Below are 20,768 nucleotides of genomic sequence, written 5' to 3' on the forward strand. Positions count from 1 at the left end.
TGTATATATGTATATGTATATGTGTATATGTATATGTATATATATATATGTATATGTACACACACACACATACATTTTATATTTGTGAAATTTACAAGCAAGTGAAAATTGTTTTGCTGCCACGTTTTCGTAGATACATGCTTAGATAGACACTATACAAATACACACACACACACACATATATATAATCTCTTGTCTGAAAAAACATTTGAATGTTGACCCATTACGCTTTCTCCACAATAACGTGACCATTGTTCTCTGTATATATGACTTTCTGTGACATATTCACATGATTATACAGTTAAACATTAATTTGCTTTGTTTTCTAGTATAACTTCTCAAGCTTTCTTGGGTTGTTTCTCTTCTGGCCCACCATGGCTAATTTTGGGGAGATTTTAGAAACTGTAGGCGACTTTGGGCTTTTCCAAAAGCTTCTCTTGTTTGCTTTGTGCTTTCCAAATCTCATTCTGCCTTTTCAGTTATCCAGCCTTGTCTTCAACCACGCAGACACAAACCACCATTGCAACGCTGACTGGATCCTTCAGGTGGGTTCCAATCTGACGAAGGAAGAGCAGCTCAACCTGACTCTGCCGAGGCTCTCGGATGGCTCTTTCAGTCCCTGTCAGATGTATGTGCCCGTGGATTGGGATCTGTCTGCTATCCAGGAATACGGCCTAAATGAAACCACCACTTGCACTGATGGATGGGTGCATAATGATACTATTTATGAGGCAACCATTGTCACCGATGTAAGTACTACCACTGGTGTGTTTCAAATAAACATGCTGAAAAGGTAACTTGGGTTTAGTTACCCATAATTTGGAAAACATTTGACTTGTGGTCACACTACAATGTAATTTAACTACCATGTGTTTAAATGACCTCACTTTGAGCTGATTTAGGCAACAATATGCTGTTTACATCAAGAAAGCCTTCATAAATGCCTGACGTGTTTATGATGTTTTGCAGTTCGATCTTGTATGTGACAATGTAAATTTGTTTCGGGGAGCACAGACAATATTCCTCGCTGGAGTACTAGTTGGAGCTGTACTTTTTGGGCCCTTTTCAGAATCGTAAGTGTTAAAAAATCGATGCACTTTAGATTAAATACGGAATAGATAAAATTAAGGTGTCCTTGTCACAGTCTAGTTACACAAAAAGTACCGAGTAATATTAAAGGGTTCATATGATGCGATTTAAATGTTTCCTTTCTCTTTGGAGTGTTACAAGCTCTTGGTGCATAAAGAAGATCTGTAAAGTTGCAAAGACTAAAGTCTCGAATCCAAAGAGATATTCTTTATAAAAGTTAAGAATTAACAAACGCCTACCTAAAACGGCTCGTTCTAAAACACCCCCACATGTCTACGTCACGATGTGGGAAGATTTGCATAACGCCGCCCAAATGTTCACGCAAAGAAAGAAGGCGTAACTTTTATTCTCGCTGTAGTATTGTTGCTGCCGCCATGTCGTGAAGGCGCTGTGTGTTTCGTTGTGAAAGCGAAACTACTTTGTTTGGCCTTCCAAAAGAGGACACGACTAGAAATCAGTGGTTAAGTTGTATTTACAACACTGTTCCAGAACAGTTTAACCCAAATATTCAGATGTGTGCAGCACATTTTATGGAGGACTGTTTCCTGATCCTGGTAGAGTAGACTACAATGCCGGCTGTTCTGACTCACAGACTGCAAGTACGGTTTTTTATATTTAAAGGGGTCATAGGATGCCCATTTTTCACAAGTTGATATGATTCTTTGGGGTCTTAATGAAAAGTCTGTAACATAGTTTGGTTAAAATTTCTCAATGGTAGTGTAAAAAACACCTTTTTGAGGAAACTTGCTAATTAGCACATTATTAGCAAAGGCGATTTGCAAAGATTCATTACAAAACATTATACTCACTTCTACCACACTTGTAAAAGTGCGTGTAGCATCCTATGACCCCTTTAAAGAATTTGCCACTGATGATTCAAACGCGAGTTTTGGGCAGTGTAGAGTAGGGCTTGTTGTTTGTCATTTCTCCGATCACAAATGCAGACATGGTTTTATGTTTACGCGGCGTGATGCAACGCAACGCGTAAAAAGACAGCATAAGTCATTATAATCCGTAATTATGTCCCCACTGGATGCAACAAATGCCTCGTTTATAATGGGTTTTCATGTTTTTGAATCGTCGCTCCGGCCGGACAGGGCATCACAATATGGTAAGGGGTGTAACATTTCCATCACACGCTTGAGGTATTCGGCCAATCACAACGCACTGGATAGCTGGCCAATCAGAGCACACCTCGCTTTTCAGACCGATGAGCTTTGTAAAAATCGACGCGTTTCAGAAAGGCGGGGCATAGAGAAGAAACAATAATGTACAGTATGTGGAAAATAATGTGTCTTTTGAACCTTAAACCGCATAAACACATTTCATTACACCAAATACATCAAATAATGCTCTTTTTAGCAACATCATATGACCCCTTTAATATTATAATAAAATTTGGGTTAAGGTTAGTTGTTTGTAGTTATGCATAAGTTACTGTTATCATTATAGTTAGTACATGTAATGCTTAAAAAGGGCACTGTAAAACAAAGTGTTACTTAGATTTGTCTTTGTTCCCCCACACATCAAGCTTCATGTCATGTATGTGTAGAAAGTATTCACCTAGTATATATATATAATATATATATAAATTATTTTATATTATAATAGACACTTACATAGAAATGTACTCCATCCGATGTCTGTGACATGAAAAATAAAGTCACATCATATATTCAGCATATAGAAAAGATTTCATTTCATGCATGATGTCATCAATAGTCCTCTCTAGTAAATTATATATTTTTCTCTTGTCTTTCTCTCTCTCTCTTTGTTTAAATGAACTCAAGGTTTGGTCGCAAGCGAGCTACACAGATACCTATGGTGCTCATGCTAATATTCACAGTCGTGACTGGTCTCGCTCCAAACTTTTATGTGTACCTCGCATCACAGTTCATTGTTGGTATTGCTCTTGGAGGATTTCGGATCAACAGCATTATCCTTGGTATGAGACAATATTTAGCATCATCACTGGCTATCAGCAGATTGAATATTCAATGTAAAATATCAGATAGCTGATCAACTTACTAGAAACTGCATAGAATATTTTTACTTTAATTTTGCGTCATGAACAAATCAGTTGAAAGGTCTTGTGTAAGATTACATGGGCTATATATTATGAGACTGTGAAACACAGAATAGCTGTGTTTCATCATTATAATTCCTATAATGTGTGTTTATCACAATGTTTTCATCCTCACTGTAGCCACAGAGTGGATTGGAGTCGCTCAGAGATCCTATGCAGCCTGTCTGAGTCAAGTCCTGGCCGCTTTGGGCCAGGTCATGTTTCTTGCCGTTGTTTATTATGTCAGGGACTGGAGACTGGACCAGTTTATAATGGCTGGCCCACTTGCATTTGTGGTCATCTACATATGGTATGTGTGTTCTTCAGTGCAGTTCAGTAATTTTGCATTTGTAAGTGAATGAAATCATTTGATATACACACCATTATAGGTTTATTCCAGAGTCTGCCAGATGGCTTCTTGTTCGTGGAAGAACTACAGATGCTAAAGAACTCATTCAGAAGGCAGCGGCGATCAACAAACGTACAGTTCCAGACTCATTAGTGGAGAAGGTGGAGATATATTTCGCTAACTTACACATCCAGCCAATGGACAGGCCCATTTTTCTTAAATAACACAATATGGATAACATCTTTTGTTAGGTCCTAAATGAAAAGCCTGTTGAAAGGGGAGGTATAAAAATCCTTTTTGCTTCCCGTGTGCTCAGGAAATATTTCTTAAGCATTACTTTCGCATGGTGAGTTGATTCACAGAGAAACTTTTGTTTTCAAACTTTTTTTCCCTGAACTTTTCAGGGTTCAGTTCGTATCAAAACTTGAATGGCCCTCTATATTGTTTATATTCAGGTGTGCGCTAAACCTAGCGTACTACAGCCTCTCTCTGAATGTGGGGAAGTTTGGCCTTGATATTTTTCTCAATCAACTCATATTCGGTCTCTCTGAGATTCCTGTCCACTTCCTCTGCATGTGGTCTTTGGAAACGGTTGGAAGGAAGGTGTCTCTGATGGCTGCCCTCATAGTAGGAGGGTCCCTCTGTCTCCTGACACTTGCGGTTCCACAAAGTAAAACCTTTTCCTTATGTAATACACTGTAACATACAAAGAATCAGCACTTAACCATGTGATGCTCTTCTTAAGGTAATTCCATCGCCGTCGCTGCTCTTGCCACTTGTGGAAGATTTCTCATGAACGGCGCAGGCAGTATTTGCAACGTTTATATTCAAGAACTCTTCCCCACCTCCATTCGGTAAGCATGACCGTGTTGTTTTCTGTAGTTATGAATAAGACTGTTGTTTTTAATGCAGTTATGTAATAATCCACTTGTTGATTTCCAGTCAGACAGCCATGGGTCTAGGCTCCACTGCAGCACGAGTCGCAAGTATGTTGGCTCCTGTGGTGAACATGCTGGAGGTCTACCACTTCACTATTCCCACTCTGGTGTTAGGCAGCCTGGCACTAGCAAGTGGGATAACGGCCTTCCTGCTTCCTGAGACCAGACGCACTGAGCTGCCTGGTTCAACAGAGGAGGCAGAGGGCAAGAGGTACATGTACTATTACATTGAAAAAGTTTTCAAAACTGGTAAAAAATACTTATATTTAGTGAAATTCTGCTGATGAAAGTGATTTTTGCTGTGTCGACATGTTTTAAATTCAGTTGCATGACTCCGTAATACTTAAGTTACACATTAAGCCTCTTAAGTATTATACATTTTTACATTTTATATTTTGTCAAGAGAAACTAACACACCATCCCTCTATTTCTCAAAAGGCAACCAAAAATGGCTTACTCTGCACCTGGAGATTGTGAAGACATCATAGCAACCAAGTTATAACCTTGTCTTTGTGGCTAGTGTATTCTGTTTAACGGTTTACATTGTAGTGATATGTAGAAATAACAATTAGATTTAATTTCTGCAGTTTACCAAAAAGATTTGCAGATTTAGTGTTCTATATGTAAAATAATATGCAATAAACCTCATTTGAATTATTGTTTTATTTTTTATGACCCAATTATTAATTTTTTTTTGGGATGAACATGGTCATTACATTGGTTCATGATCAACATTAACATGAAAATGATTTACTTTTCTTGCATATATTTTTGTGGATTATATGAAGACTACTTTGCTAAATAAATCTATTTATTCTTCCCCTATGTCACAGAACTATTAGTCATAGCAGACATAAAAATATTACTTATTAATACAAAGTACAAAAAAGTTAGTCTGATTTAACTGAACAACCTCTGTAGAATCACAATGAATTGTCAAATACTAAATTTTTGTATCTAAAAACATTTTTATAAGTAACACTACATTAGATATTGACACTTGTATTAATATACATTGATTAATTATTCAGATCTAAAAAAGTAACCCATTATGTAAGAATACTTTAACTTAAATATACATTGATTAATTAATCAATCAAATGTCAGTAATAAAATCTGTGAATTGTACAGAATAGTACAGCAAAGGCAAATCAATATACCTGCTTATTTAAATGTAAGATTTTAATCTTTTTTTGTGTGTGTAATGAACAATGGCACCTACACTACCCCAAAAAGTCAGACATCCAGTCATTTTCAGGCTTTTGCTGCAGCACAGCACTGGTGTCAGGGTTTGTTGGATTTAGTATGGAGAGGGTATCCTGTGCTGGTTCTGGAGACATGGCAGGAACGGATGAAAATATGTCATCTGGAAATAAGCTGCTCACTTTAGTCTCTGCAGCCTCACTGTGACTCTCTAACCCAGTGAAATCGTCAAATGGGTTTACAGTTCTTTGCGTTGTTTCTACACTGAATGTATTTGTGTCTGTGCTGTCCATAACACTTGCAAAGATGTCAACTGAGAAAGGATCAGCACTCATGTGACTGAATGCAGCTGTAGATGGATCTTTCTCAGAGCTGAAGAAATCAAAAGCTTCCATTTGAGATGACTCAATTAGCTCTTGGCCAGAAAGGTTTTGATCAGGCACATTAGAGGTTGATTGATTGCCTTTACTATTGAAAAGATGATTAACCTCACTTTGAATTAGATTTTCCTGTTCAAGGTCAGAGCTTTTCTGTTGGAACACATTTGAAGTAACTGATAGTGTTGATGGGTCACCTTCAGAACTTATAAAGTCAAAAACTCCATTTGGTGCCAGTTGACCATCTGTTATTCCCTCAAAAGGGTTTTGACTTTGAGTCTCCCTGTTTGTCATAATATCAAAGAAACTATTAGTGGACGATTGATCAAAGACAGTGAGCATATTGTCGCCTCCAAAGATATCCATTGTTTGGACTGGTGCATTGTTCATTCCAAAGGGATCATCGGTCATTTCTGAGGAAACAACCGCTTCATTTTTATTGACTTCAGTTAAGGTGTTTCCAAAACCATATGAGTTTGCCTCAATATTTGACTCTGACGAACCAAAAATATCAAGAGCCTTTTGATTAAAATTCACAGAAGGACTTGATGTCATATCTCCACTTTCTTCCTGAGCTTCTTCTCCAAATGGGTCTTCTTGAATAATGGAGCTCCCTATATCTACTGACGGAGTTTCCAAATCCATAATGTCTGTCAATGTGTCACTGTGTGTATAATCAAGTGTATCTGAACCTGAAAAAGCCATGGCATCTGTGTTGGGGCCCGAAACTTGAGATGTAAATGCATCAGATGAATCAAGAAAACCAGTGGTATCTTCATTCTGAGGTAAAGAGGAGTTGAGGCTCTCCTCAAGACCGGAAGGTTTTGAAGAGTCTAGAGAGGTCAGATCTACATTAACGTGTTCTTGTGAAGGACTAAGAGCCTCATTCATATCAATCTCCTCAAAACCAACAGAAGCGGGCTTGTGTTGTTCAATTGACTCAAGGTTTATTGATGGCACAGTCTCATCAGCAGAGCTTCCATTATGCAATAGGATGGGATTTTCAAGGCCCTCAATTAGATTTGGTTCTTCTGCAGCATCACTTAGTTGGGTTTGTGTTGGTTTTATGGGCTCTTGAGGTGTGTTTTGACAGGTGGGCTCAGTCGAAGGTGGAGATACAGAAACATTTTCTTGTATCAATGCAGTGTCATCTACTGTCACTCCGGTTTTCTCTGGCTCCTCACATGTATTTTCAGGTTTGATTTCTGGTGTTTTCTTTATTTCTAAATCTATTTCAGAGGATGAAAAGAGTCTGCCCAGTAAATTTCTAGGTTTGATATCGGATCTTTTGCTTTCCATTTTTGTCTCACTTTTGTTCTCTTTCCTACTTGGACCAGATGTGAAGAGTTTGGAAAGAGGGCTTTTACCTTTAGACCAAGACCCTTTATTCCCTTTATCCATGGCCTTTTTGTCAGCAACCTTTGTGTTGCTTTTATCATCAGATTTTGGAGGCATATCCAACATGTCAGGGACTTTAGATTCAACCGTAGTAATATCTGTGGGTTCTTGATTTTTGGAGGTTACAGCCTTGGCATTACTTTCAATAATCACCTCTTTCTTCTCTATCTCATCAACCTGCTCCAAATCACATGATTCACTACCTGGTTTAAATGTTTCTTTACCACATGCTGGGATGTCATTTATCTGCAGTTCATCAAGATTCAGGATTGTTTCCATCTCACTCATATTTGCCTCATTTGCTTTTGTTTTTTCACTTTCCTGTTTTCCTACAGTCGGAAGGAAAGGATCCTGCATTTGTCCATCTAAAGCTTTGGGATGTCCAACAGAATCATGGCTGTATGGATGGTGCATTTTGTCTATTAAACCTTCCACAGGTGATTCCTCTATTTCTACTCCTGATTCAAAAGTAGTCATATCTGTTGTCATTACACTACCATTGACAGCTGCAGGTTCAACAAAAGCATCAGTAGAGCGTTCAACTTCTTCACTGCTGATCTCTGTGTTATTTTCCTCGTCTATATTTAAATCTGAAACAAACCGGACAGACTTTTTTATTTTCGTTGGGCTATCAGATTTCCCATCTTCAGCCAAATTGTGTTCTCTCACAGAATCTGGTTTTGAAGCAACAGAATTCAAGTATTTGCTTGTCACTTTCCCACCTGTTGAAACTTTGCTTTGTGTTCCAGCTCTATCTGCAGTCTTCTGTAATGTTTTTGAACCTCTTGGATGAGGTGTATAAACATCCTCTGAATGGGGTGCACTTTTTATTGTGAAGGGAGAGGTGTATGTGTTTGTCTTCTCATAAGCCCAAGGTGACAGCTGAACTGATTTGTCCATTTCATCCAGCCCAGAATGAAACCTTTTCTTTTCAAGAGCATTTCTGGAGCTTCGTGCAGCAGAACGCTTGTGATTTGACCAGTCTGTTGTACTTCTTGAGGCTGAGGAAGTATTTTGTGATACAGGGCTATGTCGGGTCCCCTTGTTTTCTGGTGGCCAGCTTATTTTAAGCTTGTTCATGTTGTTGGGACATTTGAATTGATCATCTTTGTGTCTTTGCTGTCGAGATGATGGTCCTCTAGGGTCATCTACAGTTGCATCAACACATGTAGGCTCCGTTTTATGTGCTGAGCTGAATTTGTTAGTAGGTTTAGGTTCCTCTGTTTTAACAAGCCAGCGGTCTTTGTGTTGTCTGTGGCCAAAACCCTCATCATAGTTGCCCTTTTTCTTAAATAACTGATGGTAATGTGATGGGCAGTAGAACTCTCCATAAAGAGCAGAGTAATTGTAAATGCTGTAATGAATAATAGTACACCAGTGAAGATTCAAAGTTAAAGCATATGCTGTAAAATATAAATTTTCCCAGGGAATCAAGTGTTGTTGTATTTGAATTGTGATTAGATGAAATCAATTAAATATGCAATATGAATTTATTTTTATAGATCGTATTTGATTTGATATTTTGACTTAGCACATTTTCACATGTATTGTCATTATGAATCACAGATTTGATCAAATGTTCCAGGATTACACTAAAAACTATTTTATAACTGATTTGCCTTCTAATGTGTAGGAAAATGATTTTGGAATTTCAAAATGGACAGTTGGGATATCCCTCTCTCACCTTAGCTTTTTATTACAGTGTTTGCAGCAGAAACAGTTACTATGTAGGATTAGTTTATCTGCCACCATTTTCTCCACTGGATAAACTGGCATCAGGCACGCAGAGCACATCTCTTTAGCAGGTGACAGGAACTATGACAACAATATAGACATACATGGAATATGAGTTTATGCATGATGTTCACAGCATGAAGAACCTCCTATGGAAAAAAAAGTCAAAATTGTTATAGCATGGTGTTTTATAGAAATAATAATAATTTAAAATTGATAACAAATACTGCTTTGTAAGTATTTTATTTGAGATAATTTTAATATACAGCATTTGAAACAAGTATTTAAGAGTAACACATTTATTAACACTTAATTGCAACAGTACAAAAAAACCTTGCTCTTAAAGCATTACAATAAAACTCTTTATTGTACACACGTATAAAATGAGTACCAATAAAACTAATATATAAGTATTTTAAATAGAAATATTGAACTAACAATCACCAAAAAATGCTACAAAACAAAATGGGCAGACAGGTTAATGTTTTTCTGTGTTGGGATGACTGAAAGTAACAAACACTTTTCTGTCTTTGCTTTTAGACAAAGAATTTGAGGAGAAGGTCTGGCCAGACCGTTTTGAAACAGGTGAAGCCATTTCTTCATATCTCCCTGGATTTGTAATTATATCATATGAGGCAGATAATTCACTCTCGGGCTGCCTGGTAACAAATGTAGATCTTTTGGAAGAGAAGTAAGTATTCCCAAAGCAGTCTATCTCTTCGTATTTCTCACTGACAGTTTTAGTGCCAATGATTCCACTTGCAACCTCAGGAATGCGCTGTACTTCAAGAACGCTGACTTTCCTTCTAGAACTTGGAGGGCTACAAACATGGCTGGCTGAGCTTTTCTCAGGGGAGGATTGTCTGAAGGTGCTACTTGCATTAGGTTGATCAGCTGCTTTTGGGTTATCTGAGTGAGGCTGTAGGGATGTGGGTGACTCCACAGGTTTTCTCGCAGCAGAATGAATGGAAATGAATGCAGGCGAGCAGGGGACGTTTGAGCATAGTTTGCCCATTTGAACTTGATGTACATGTGGTACCTCTTTGGGCAGACACCTGTTATCAGTACTCTGTACCTGTTTCGATTGCACAGGTTTTGCTTTGCTGGATACAATGGTAATTTTCCTAATGTTTTTAGTATTTGGCGAGACATTGTCAGCATTTAAGGATTCACTAAACAGGCCTGACAACCCAGCAATGTCTGCCTCGGACTTTAAATTTGAAACAGAGTACAGAGCTTTTTTTATCGCCGCCTCTATTTCCAGGAGTTTAGCTAATGTCTGTTCTTTTAAATTGATGATGTCCATGCTTGCTTTCTCTAGGTCCTCAAATGCAGACTCAACAGAGGACATGCTCTCTACATCATCTCTTAAGCCCTCTGTCTCTGTGCCAACTCTTGGACAATGTCTGCGTTTCATATTTTTTATTGGCTTGCTAATCCAAGCAGGCACGTTCTCAAACAAAGTCTTAAGAGATTTGACATCCACCTCACAAGTCTCCCCCTCTATTTCTTGAACTTTTGACAAAATGATCTTCAGCTCTTCTCGTCTCATAAGGTTTTCGAAGATCTCCATGGATGCTCTTACGTTGCCCCTCATGATCTCGTCTTTGTGGACGGAGAGTCTCTGGCGGCGCTCATCTTCTGTCTCTCTCCTAGCTTTCTTTTCTCTCAAAACAACTTTGTTCTGAGATGGAACTTCACATATTTCAGGTGTTGAAGGGGTGTCTCTGCTGGTGGAGTGTAACTCAGCTTTATTTGTGTTCTCTTTGGAAGTTTTAGCCTGTTCCTGGATGGTTTCTTTTTGCACAACTTTAATTTTCTTTGGGAAAATTGAGGTTGTGTCTTTAGTTGTTTTCTTTTCTCCAAAATTCTGAAGTGCAACCTTAAAACCTTTGTTTAATTCGTCATTATCTTTTGAATAACTCTGCATACACATCCTGATCTCCTCTGCAGCATTTATCCTCTGAATCAAATTTTTCTCCATTCCTATTATATTACAAGCAAACGATCCATCATCAAGAGGGTCTGTTTTACTGACTGATGGAGTGTCTGTATGTTGCATGTGGAAATTTTGAACCCATTGCTCAGTGTACTGCACCTTTTGAAAATCCGTAGGATTGGTGAAGTTTGTCCTTTGAACTGGTTCATGAATGTTGCATGGTTTTTCTTTAATTTGGTTTAAAGTCTCCACTGTTTCGTTTTTATGCAAAGAAGTTTTGCTGGGAGCAACTTTGGATGGGATTGCTGGAGTCTGTTGCTTATTAATAAGATGCTCAGGTGAGCTTGGACAAATATGTGGGGTTTCTGCAATATGATTGGAGCTGGTGGTGATGTGTAATGGCTTTGGTGGAATAACTGGCTTCTGATCTTTAACCTGATTACCAGTTTTTGGAGGGATGGGTGGTGGATGTTTGCCTTTTCCTGCAAAATAATTCGAGAGCTTTGAACAGTCCGTTTTGGAGCTAACAGATTCTGAATTCAGTGCCGAGATGGTCAGATGCTCACTTCCGGTCACTGAAACCGAAGAAGACAATTTAGTGTCAGATGAAGGCAAATTAACAAAACTCTGCTTGCATTCTACAGTCCCTGAGTCATCTGTCATTCTGCTTGGTGTGTAAGACTGTCCAGATTGTCTAAATAACATTGCTGCCTTGAAATCTCCTTTAGAAATATTAATGCTAGACTTCTCAAGAGACTGGAGTGTCTCTTGCATATTACCTCTAACAACTTCCTCCCTGACTACACTTCTCTGCTCTGTTGCAGCACTTCGTAATGACTGGATTGCAGCCTTCACGTCACCTTTAACAATATCTGGCTCTAACTCTAAAACATGAGCACTGTTATCTATGGCTCTTGAGTCATTTTCTGTACTAACATGTATTATATTTTCTGTCTCTCCCACTTCATTCTCACAACAAACTCTTTCGTTGGATCCCTGATCCTTTTCTATGTCACTAACCTTTCGAAATGTTGTAGTAATCCGCTGGTTACTGAAGGAGGATGTTGCAGACTGCTCCACTGTTGTGTTGCTTTGGCATTGAGATGATTCATTTAGATTATATAGCTTTCCAGGAGTGACAGGTTCTCGTTCTACACTCATGCTTTGGTTCTTTGCCCTCTCCAGGGATCTTTTTGCAGCCTTAACATCCCCTGAAATTATTTCCTCCTTAATTAATTTCCTTTCGTTTTCTTCTGAGCACAGTTCTTCTGCCTCTATATTCAGATCGTAAATAGTGCCTGGTTTGATGACCTCACGCTCCACATGCATGCTTTGTTGTTTTGCCTGATCCAAGGATTCAAGGGTTGCCTTAATGTCACCAGAAACAATTTCCTCCTTCTGGACCATGACTGGCTGTTTGACTGCTTCATCAAGTTGCTGCTTGGCCGACAAAATATCACCTCTGATGATCTCCTCCTTTGGCACGCAGTTTCCAAAGCCCAGGTCTGTGCAGACCTCTGAGAAAACCTTTTTGACATTCTTCACATCACCTGGTACAACATCCAAGACTGTTCTTTCAGCTTGCTCCCTTTGTTTATTTAGGGTTCGCTTCGCTTCCTTGACATCACCTTGAATAATTTCAATTTGATCTCTACAAGAGGCTGACAGTTCCTCCTCAGAAAGTTCTTGCTGTAGACTCTGAAGGTCGCCCTTTTCAATGCAGCTTCGATACAAATCAACATTCCCCCTCTCGTTTTGTTCCAGTCTGCAAGACGGTTTGGTCTGCTGGTTGTGGGCAGTGGCAAGGAGGTTGCCAATGGTGGATTTGACATCTCCTCGTGCAATGTCTTGCGACTCAGTCACGTTGCTTTGACAGTGGAGGGAATACACTGTCATCTCTGGCTGCCCACCTTCGGATTCTTGCATCACCAAGCCTGTCTTGATTGTTTTTTGTTGGACGAGCAAGTTCTCAATTATTTTAACTGCTTCGTGGGTCTTACACTCTGCCTCAGGGTTATCTGTGGATCCGAATGGGATTTCAAGCACTGTGCTGTGCATCTTGCCTTGTTCGTCCTCTTTAAGTAGAACAACTTTAGGTTTCAGGTTCGGTTTGAACAGTAACTGCAGCATTATTTTCCTGATGTTTCCTTCAACAACTTCCTCTTTTTGAACTTTAGGCCCCTCGTTTTTCACAATCTGATATTTTGCCATGTTTACATACTTATAATCATTTGCCTGGATGATGATTCCACTTGAATGAATGAATGAATAATGGCAAAGGCGGTAGAGTATGTCTGTCACACTCTCTACTGTGATTTTGTCCAGCGGCGTGGTCTCGAATAACCAGGTTGTGCTTTTGACGTCTGCCTTGGGAATTTCTTCCTCTGATGAAGCAAGCTCTTCAGTAGATTCATCGGTCTTTATTTTATCTAAGGCCTGTGATTCGAATAACCAAGTGCAGCGTTTTACATCTCCCTTTGTGTTATCCTCTCGATGTACAGTTGTCAAGGTGGTGTTCTCATCTGGCTCACCTTTTAGAGTATCAATAGGTTGATTCTCAAACAGCCAGGTTGAGGTACGTACATCACCTTGTTGAACATCTGTAACACTCACCATTCTCACAAACTTCTTTTGACCCGCTTGCTCAGTCTCAAAAAGTTGCTTGCTTTGTTGCACACTTTTCCCATTGCCTACATCTTCAACAACCCTCACCGAGGGCCCTTCTTGAGGTGTGAAAGAGTCAAGGGGCTGAGTCTCAAACTTCCAACGTGCTGATTTCACATCTCCCTTGCGCACATCCTCTTGTGTAACTGCGCGGATGACGTAGATTTCTTTGCCTGCTTGGATGGTATCCAGTGGCTTGGTTTCGAACATCCACCTTGCACCCCTGACATCTCCTCTCATCACTTCTTCTTTCTTTACAGTGGTAACTTCATGAAACTGTCCGTCCTTGTCTCTTATTGCATATAATGGCTGGGATTCAAAAAGCATAGTGCTGGACTTCACATTACCACTACCGCTTGTGGGCTTCTCAACACTCATTGACTGGTGCTCAAGCAGTTTGTCTTTATCCTGGATTTTGTCCAGAGAGAAAGTTTCGAAAATAAACTTCTTGCTTCCGACATCACCACCCTCAACATCACTGACAATGTGAGTTATTCTGTCCTCCTTCTCATTAATGTCGCTGATAGGCTGATTCTCGAACAGCCAAGTGAATTTGTGGACCGATCCTGACTGAATTTCGTTTTTCTGCTCCTCTTTGACACATTCACTTCCTATTTCATGAAGTGACTTGGATTCAAAGATTTCCTTGACACATGAGACATCTCCAAACTGGATGTCCACCTGACTGACATATCTTACATTTTGGCCAGAATATGTTTGCTTTGTTATTCTGTCCAAAGTTTCTGTTTCAAACAGGTGCTTCACCGTCTTCACATTCATATCACTTTGTATGTCTTCCTGCACACTACTGCATAATTTTAAACTGAAGTCCTTCTTGTCTTTATTGTTATCCAGTGGTTGTGTTTCAAAAAACCAAGTGTGTGACTTCACATCAGCTTTTGGCACTGGTTCTACATCCTGGTTCCTTTCTGATTTCTCATACAAAATGTCCATTGGTTGTGTCTCAAACAGCCATTTGCACGTCTTCACGTTACCCTTTTGAAATTCTTCCTGCGTTACTGTTGAATCTGCTTCGTTCTTACTCTTCACATTGATGCAATCCAAAGGTTGTGTTTCAAACATCCATTTAGCTGTCCTCACGTCACCTGCCATGTTCTCTTGCCTTGTAATGCCCTTGATGAGCTCTACTTTTCCACTGCCTTCTTCAAATTGGTCTAAGGGTTTCGTCTCAAACATCCATTTGTAATTCTGTACATTCCCTTTGATGCATTCTTCTCTACTGACAGTCGTAACCTTGTGGAAATTTCCAGCACAGTCTTTAATTGCATACAGCGGCGTGGTTTCAAACAGTGAACGGTTGCCTCTGACATCCCCAGCTTTAATACCGTGGATATGACTTTTTGCTTTCTCAGAGATGTTACTAAGAGGTAATGTTTCAAAAAGGTTCTTGAAAGTCTTCACATCTCCTTTCTCAACATCTTGTACTTTGTTTCCACTGTCACTTTTTGTTTTACCAATACTGCATTTCTCAAACTGCAGCCTTTTGTCTTTAACTTCGCCTTTTTCGTCACTTGACACCACAACTTTCTTGAGCTGTCCCACCTCATAGCAGTCTTTCAGAGTGTCCATGGGCTGAGTTTCAAAAAGCCATAGTGTGGATCCTACATTTACTCCAACAATTGCCGCCTCCTCTGAAATTTCACCCACAAACTCTCCTTTAAGAGATGACAGGGGTTGGTTTTCAAAAAGCTTTAGTTTGTTATGAACATCTGCTTCCCCAGTGATGTCCTCCACTGTTCCTTTGAACTTTTGTTCTTCCACAGCACCTTCATGAATTGCATCAAGTGGCTGGGTCTCAAACATCCATTTTTTCTTATCAACACCACCTTTCTGGGCTTCCTCAAGTGAGATCCCTCTAATGATTTGCACACCAGCTCCTTTATTAATGTGGTCCAAGGGTTGAGTTTCAAAAAGCCAACGTGCTGTTTTAAATTCACTGCTTTGGATTTCCTCTCTACAGATTGATTTGATTTCATGGATTTTGCCACTGCTATCCCTAATTGCGCAACAGGGATCTGCTTGGAAGAGTTTGACTGTTTTCTTCACATCTCCTTTATTCTCCTGGAGTTCTGATTTGAGTGTTAAAAAGTGCTGGTCTTCAACAGAGCAGCAGCGGCCTAAAGCGTCCAGTGGTTTGGATTCAAACAGGAGACGTGTACCTCTCACATCTCCCTTCTGAACGGATTCCTTCAGTACGACCTCCACGATTTCCTCATTCTCCATCTTTGACTTACTGATTGAATCTAGGGGCTGTGTCTCAAACAACCAGGTGGCCGTGCAAACATCTCCTTTGACTACACCTGGCCTCTCTCCTGCTGTTGTGTGTTGACTATCAAACGCTGAATGCTCAAACAAAGAGGATTTGCTCCTCACATCCCCACCTTGAAGATTTTCCTCATTGAGAAGTTTTTTAGTTTTGTGTGGGTCTCCAATATTGTCAAGAGTCCAGTTTTCAAATATCCAGCGCATGGACTGGACTTCTCCCTGATATGCTGTGTCTGCTGCTTGGGGATTTATTGCGTCTATCAGTTCATCATCTACATCATCAAGATTCATCTTTAATTCGGGATGAATGTGTTTAAAAAGACGCTTCAGTTCACTTTTTTGTCGTTGCTGGTAGAACTCTGAGAAGGTTTCTTTTGGCGGTGGTACGGGGAGGAAGTTCTGGCTTTGATCCTTTTGAAGTGATTCCAGAACCCGAGGTCTTGGTAGAGGAGGAAGAAAATCATCATCTCCACCGGAGGCATCTGTCACTTTTATCTGTTTGGCTTTTTCTGCCATCTTGGATGCAAAGAAGAAGGATGAAGTCTCAAGTTACTCTCCACAACACAATTAATTAAATTGTCATAATGGTAAACTCTTAATTAAAACACTGTTCAAATAAAAATGTTAGTAGTATTAAGCTTAAAAGCCATTAATCTTCATTTTTGGGTGAACTAACCCTTTAACAACACATCACTTTAGTGACTGAGGAAAATACTGGCCAACAAGAGGCTTGTACTGTAAAATGAGCATGTACCAGACTTCACAGCATTGCATGCATGTGTGTGATTCAGTCTGAGCACTCGACCTCATAGATGTCTGTGTGTTGTGAGTGATATGACAGATGCAGTGAGCACTCACTTGCTGTTCGATATATCCTGAGGAGTCTGCAGCTGCTAGCTTTGAGAGGTAAAGGGCAGATCTGTCTTTCACGCTCGGGATAGGAGAGGATGTGTACTTAGGTTTGTGGTCTTGATAGGAGGCAGATTCTCTGTCTGTCTTGAAATGTTTCTTATCTAATTTACAGAAAAAACAAATATTGTTACAAAACTACAATCAGAAATGATTTCTAAACTAAAAATAGTCACTCATATTGCATATGCAACTTCTTGGAGGTATCTAAATAATTAAATATCATTAATTATTATGACATGTTTTTCATTGTTTTATTTGACTTGTTTTTGGAATAAGAATGTATGGCTTTTGATAGTAGATGATGTTTGTTTTGGTATTACCTGGCGATTATTTGATCACAATTTAATTATTCATTAACTTGCATTATCTATTAAAGATTATTTTTAAATTTTGTATGTGCATAAAAAAAGAAAAGCGTCTACATACAGCTGTTTATGAAGTCTTTATGCAATGCAAATGTGACAGAAACTATCTGAAGCAGAAATAGTATCTGTGGCATGCTGTCTAAGCAGATTTTGTCATAATTTTGTGTTCATAAAATAAATGAAAATCAAACCCAAGGCTTTTAAAACATTTTTGTGTTGTCTAATAATTCAGAAGTAGGCTAGAAATAAGACAAGTGTGACCTGACCCAGTTCCTTGGCCATTTAGTGGTTCTGATAGTGGTGTATATATAGACTGAGGCTGGTGCTGGTATGCTTTTATCTGTGTGCTATTATTATACTTCAAGGACTTATGGAAACTATTTAGCTCCACACATACTATATGAATGTGTAATTGCAAAATATTTAGAATAGATTAATTTTTAAAATTACATTTGCTACAGTCAGTACAGTCAGATGTGCTATTACAATGTGATTATATTTCTTAGCATGACCTTTAACTAAACAAAAACAGTGGCCTTCATGCCATTGTAAAATGTCAAAAAGAAACAACAGTCATGTCAGCCCAATCCTGACCCTTTTTTAAGGTTTCACATTATCAGAGGACAAAACACTCTGGGACAAAGCTTCCCTGATTCATGCTTCTGATCTTAGCCTTTTTTTTAACCATGGGAATTGTTCATTTTTGCTAGCATCACTGAAGCATTTTCATAGATTTATTTATTTATTTTTTTTGGATCGACATCCAAAAACAATACTGTATATCAAGAGAGCAAATTATCAGATGTTATAGATTCAGAATGATAAAATAGCTATTATAATGATAGAAATTGGTTATTTAGCTGACACCAGAAGTTTGTTACCAAACAATCAAAAAACTTTTTTTTTTGTATCTTCTGTATTAGTGTGCTTGATGTGACCTGACGTTTCTGAATGCTGAATTACAGTAGATCATTTACAATTCTTGATGATATGTGATGTAATTATGGTTTGGAGCAGCAGAAGAGCACATCAAATTATCGTAAAGCTGCTGTAAGCTTGATCAAAACAAAAGTTTTCCTATGAGGCCAGGAGCACTAGAGGCAGCACAGGTCTGTCAGCTGTAACTAATGACTATATTCGAGCATACCTCTGTTTTTCACACTGTAAGCTCTCATGGGACAAAAGGACAGGGCCCATCACTGGCACCACTCACGAGTCTGGGCTTAAAACGTTTGCATAGCTGGATGAGCACACAGAATAACAGGGCCACACAATACTGGGGTCTCGCTAGACGTTACTGTTTAGCAGAGAGAGATATCATCAAGCCTGAATATTGTGCTCTCTGATTTGTTAAAAATGCATTTAGTCAAATTATTAAAACAACAAATGCTACATTTTAAGAAGCAGCAGCAGCAAAACATTTAGCTAAGGATTTAAATGAAAACACTGTCTGTGTGTAAAGTTTGTCAAATTTCATTTGATATTTGTGATAAAAATGCCAGCTTGCATTTCCATTAAGCCTAATCTGACATAAAGGAATTATAATGTATGGTTATGGACAAGATCAAAGACCTCTGTTGAGTTAAACACTGTCCATCTCTCCCTGCTTACTTTTTTCATTTAAAATAATTTAATTTAGAAGTCTACACATTTATCTGTGATACAATTTATTAGATGATGAAGTCAGATGAAGTCAGCTCTCATTCACAGCTATTCAGAAGCAGGAATGGAGGGCACAGCTATTAGCGTCCTAGAATGTGAGTGCTTTTGTGCTGCTGACAGCTGTCCAAATTATTGTGATATGCGCTTGGTATTTATTCTCTTCAGCTGCCTTCCTTAGTTTCCTGTGAGCACTCAAAGGTCTTGTTAAAACCACAACAACTTAAAACTATGACTTAAAATAGGGCAGTATTGACAAAGACATGTTTAGCTGACACTTCTGTCCATCATGATATTAACCACAATATTCAACAACAAGATTTCAGGAGGTATTTACACTTCTGTTCAAAAGTTTGGGGTTGGTAGGATTTAAAAAAAGAAAGAAATCAATACTTTTATTCAACAAGTATGCATTACATTAAACAAAAGTAAAGAGTATTATATTGTTACGAAATAAATGCTGTTCTTACAGACTTCCTATTCATCAAAGAAAAAAAAAGTTTTATGGTTTCCACGAAAATATGAACTGTTTTCAACATTGATGTTTCTTGAGCAAATCAGCATATTAGAATAATTTCTGAAGGATCATGTGACTGAAGACTGGAGTAATGACTGCAGAAAATTCAGCTTTGTCATCACAGGAATAAATTACATTTTAAAATATATTGAGATAGAAAAGAGTTATTTTAGATGGTAATCATATATAACAATATTACTATTTTTACAGTATTTTTGGTCAAATAAATGGAGCCTTGGTCAGCAAAAGAGACTTAAAAAAATAAAAAAAAAAGAATCTTACCGACCCCAAACTTTTGAATGTTAATGTGTGTACATATTTGTTACTTTAACATCCTGTTGTTAGAGCTCAGGTTAAATAAGTAACTGCCCTTATTTTTTTTACTCTGGGTTAATTATTATACATTTTAGATAATTGTCATTATATCATAAGACATGCAGCTTGACATCAATGGATCATTTGACATTTGCATTTAAAACGACAACATGACCATCATGTTATGGTATAATTAAGGAACAGTTCCCAAATCAAAATTTAAATGACAATATTATAATTTATGTCATATTTAGTTTATATAATATATAAAATGCATTCATATTTTAATTGATACTATTCACAGGCTTCCTGTCCACACTGATTACTGTACTCACAGAGTGAAATGCTGGTTCCTGATAACAGGTCTTACTGCCTTTAATGCCTCAGTCTTGTATATTTCCGCAGGTGATGACTTGTGTGTCTCTGTGAGTGTTCGTCTGACTCTGATGCTGTGTGTAGCGGTAGTCCTGTCTCACTCTGTCCCTCTCTAATGGGCGACAGCTGATTTTTATCACCGATCACTGCGGAGCAGGGATGAGGCCAGCCTGCTATTTTGGAAGCAGCATGGGCAGTATTCCACACGCCTGAGTCAATCAGGGCTTCTGGAAGTGACTGGGGTACAGGGAACCCCCTTGAGCATAATTCCCACAATTCCCACATTAGTCTAGATTTCCTTCCTAATGCCATCAGATGTTTGAAAGGTACTGAAAATTGAATTTCAGTGGCTTTTTGGCTGATTGTTCAGAAAGAGTCTCATGTAACATCTCTATTTTTAACTGTTTATGAATTAAAATCCTAAAACTGAACACTGCTAATAGGAACATCATGCCCAGTGACGTTTGATGGTGTCGACAGAGCTTGCTAATACATCTCAAAATAATAATAAGGCACTGACTAAAGCCATAAATGTACTTGTGAGTATTAATACTTACGAATTGTTGAAACAGAGCCTGTGGTA

At 38.6% G+C, this 20,768-nt stretch overlaps 3 protein-coding genes across 6 annotated transcripts; 1 reads left to right on the plus strand and 2 right to left on the minus strand.

Moving 5' to 3' along the window:
* Positions 1-340: 340 nt before the first annotated feature.
* LOC107688449 (solute carrier family 22 member 13-like) lies at positions 341-5,003 on the plus strand. Of its 3 annotated transcripts, XM_016486117.1 has the most exons (5): positions 341-749; positions 2,880-3,034; positions 4,249-4,357; positions 4,446-4,652; positions 4,880-5,003. In XM_016486117.1, exons 1-5 carry the CDS (start codon positions 679-681, stop codon positions 4,941-4,943), a joined length of 606 nt encoding a protein of 201 aa, XP_016341603.1. In that variant the 5' UTR covers positions 341-678; the 3' UTR covers positions 4,944-5,003. The 3 variants fall into 3 exon arrangements, with proteins under 3 accessions (XP_016341603.1, XP_016341602.1, XP_016341604.1); XM_016486116.1 differs by having other exon boundaries at positions 4,446-5,003; XM_016486118.1 differs by lacking the exons at positions 341-749; positions 2,880-3,034 and adding exons at positions 3,649-3,664; positions 3,755-4,173 and having other exon boundaries at positions 4,446-5,003.
* A 560-nt stretch (positions 5,004-5,563) lies between these two features.
* On the minus strand, positions 5,564-9,306 carry LOC107688451 (uncharacterized). The gene is made up of 2 exons (XM_016486121.1): positions 9,104-9,306; positions 5,564-8,773 (listed from the first exon to the last, which is right to left on the minus strand). Exons 1-2 carry the CDS (start codon positions 9,211-9,213, stop codon positions 5,665-5,667), a joined length of 3,219 nt encoding a protein of 1,072 aa, XP_016341607.1. The 5' UTR covers positions 9,214-9,306; the 3' UTR covers positions 5,564-5,664.
* Positions 9,307-9,377: 71 nt separating this feature from the next.
* LOC107688450 (xin actin-binding repeat-containing protein 1-like) lies at positions 9,378-16,609 on the minus strand. Of its 2 annotated transcripts, XM_016486120.1 has the most exons (2): positions 12,113-16,609; positions 11,591-11,667 (listed from the first exon to the last, which is right to left on the minus strand). In XM_016486120.1, exons 1-2 carry the CDS (start codon positions 16,556-16,558, stop codon positions 11,665-11,667), a joined length of 4,449 nt encoding a protein of 1,482 aa, XP_016341606.1. In that variant the 5' UTR covers positions 16,559-16,609; the 3' UTR covers positions 11,591-11,664. The 2 variants fall into 2 exon arrangements, with proteins under 2 accessions (XP_016341605.1, XP_016341606.1); XM_016486119.1 differs by having other exon boundaries at positions 9,378-16,596.
* Between the last annotated feature and the right edge of the window lie 4,159 nt (positions 16,610-20,768).

Source organism: Sinocyclocheilus anshuiensis, unplaced genomic scaffold, assembly GCF_001515605.1.
Source record: "Sinocyclocheilus anshuiensis isolate Anshui unplaced genomic scaffold, SAMN03320099.WGS_v1.1 scaffold329, whole genome shotgun sequence".
In the NCBI taxonomy this organism is placed as follows: Eukaryota; Metazoa; Chordata; class Actinopteri; order Cypriniformes; family Cyprinidae; genus Sinocyclocheilus; species Sinocyclocheilus anshuiensis.

What these genes read in the sequence shown, in the direction of transcription:
- LOC107688449 (XM_016486116.1), top strand. Translation starts at nt 679, where the DNA reads ATGAAACCACCACTTGCACTGATGGATGGGTGCATAATGATACTATTT. An exon ending in GATCAACAGCATTATCCTTG is followed by an intron (nt 3,035 to 4,248) that starts GTATGAGACAAT and finishes GCTCTTCTTAAG; the next exon opens with GTAATTCCATCGCCGTCGCT. An exon ending in CTCTTCCCCACCTCCATTCG is followed by an intron (nt 4,358 to 4,445) that starts GTAAGCATGACC and finishes GTTGATTTCCAG; the next exon opens with TCAGACAGCCATGGGTCTAG.
- LOC107688451 (XM_016486121.1), bottom strand. Translation starts at nt 9,213, where the DNA reads ATGTGCTCTGCGTGCCTGATGCCAGTTTATCCAGTGGAGAAAATGGTG. An exon ending in CACTGTAATAAAAAGCTAAG is followed by an intron (nt 8,774 to 9,103) that starts GTGAGAGAGGGA and finishes TATTCATTACAG; the next exon opens with CATTTACAATTACTCTGCTC.
- LOC107688450 (XM_016486119.1), bottom strand. Translation starts at nt 16,558, where the DNA reads ATGGCAGAAAAAGCCAAACAGATAAAAGTGACAGATGCCTCCGGTGGA.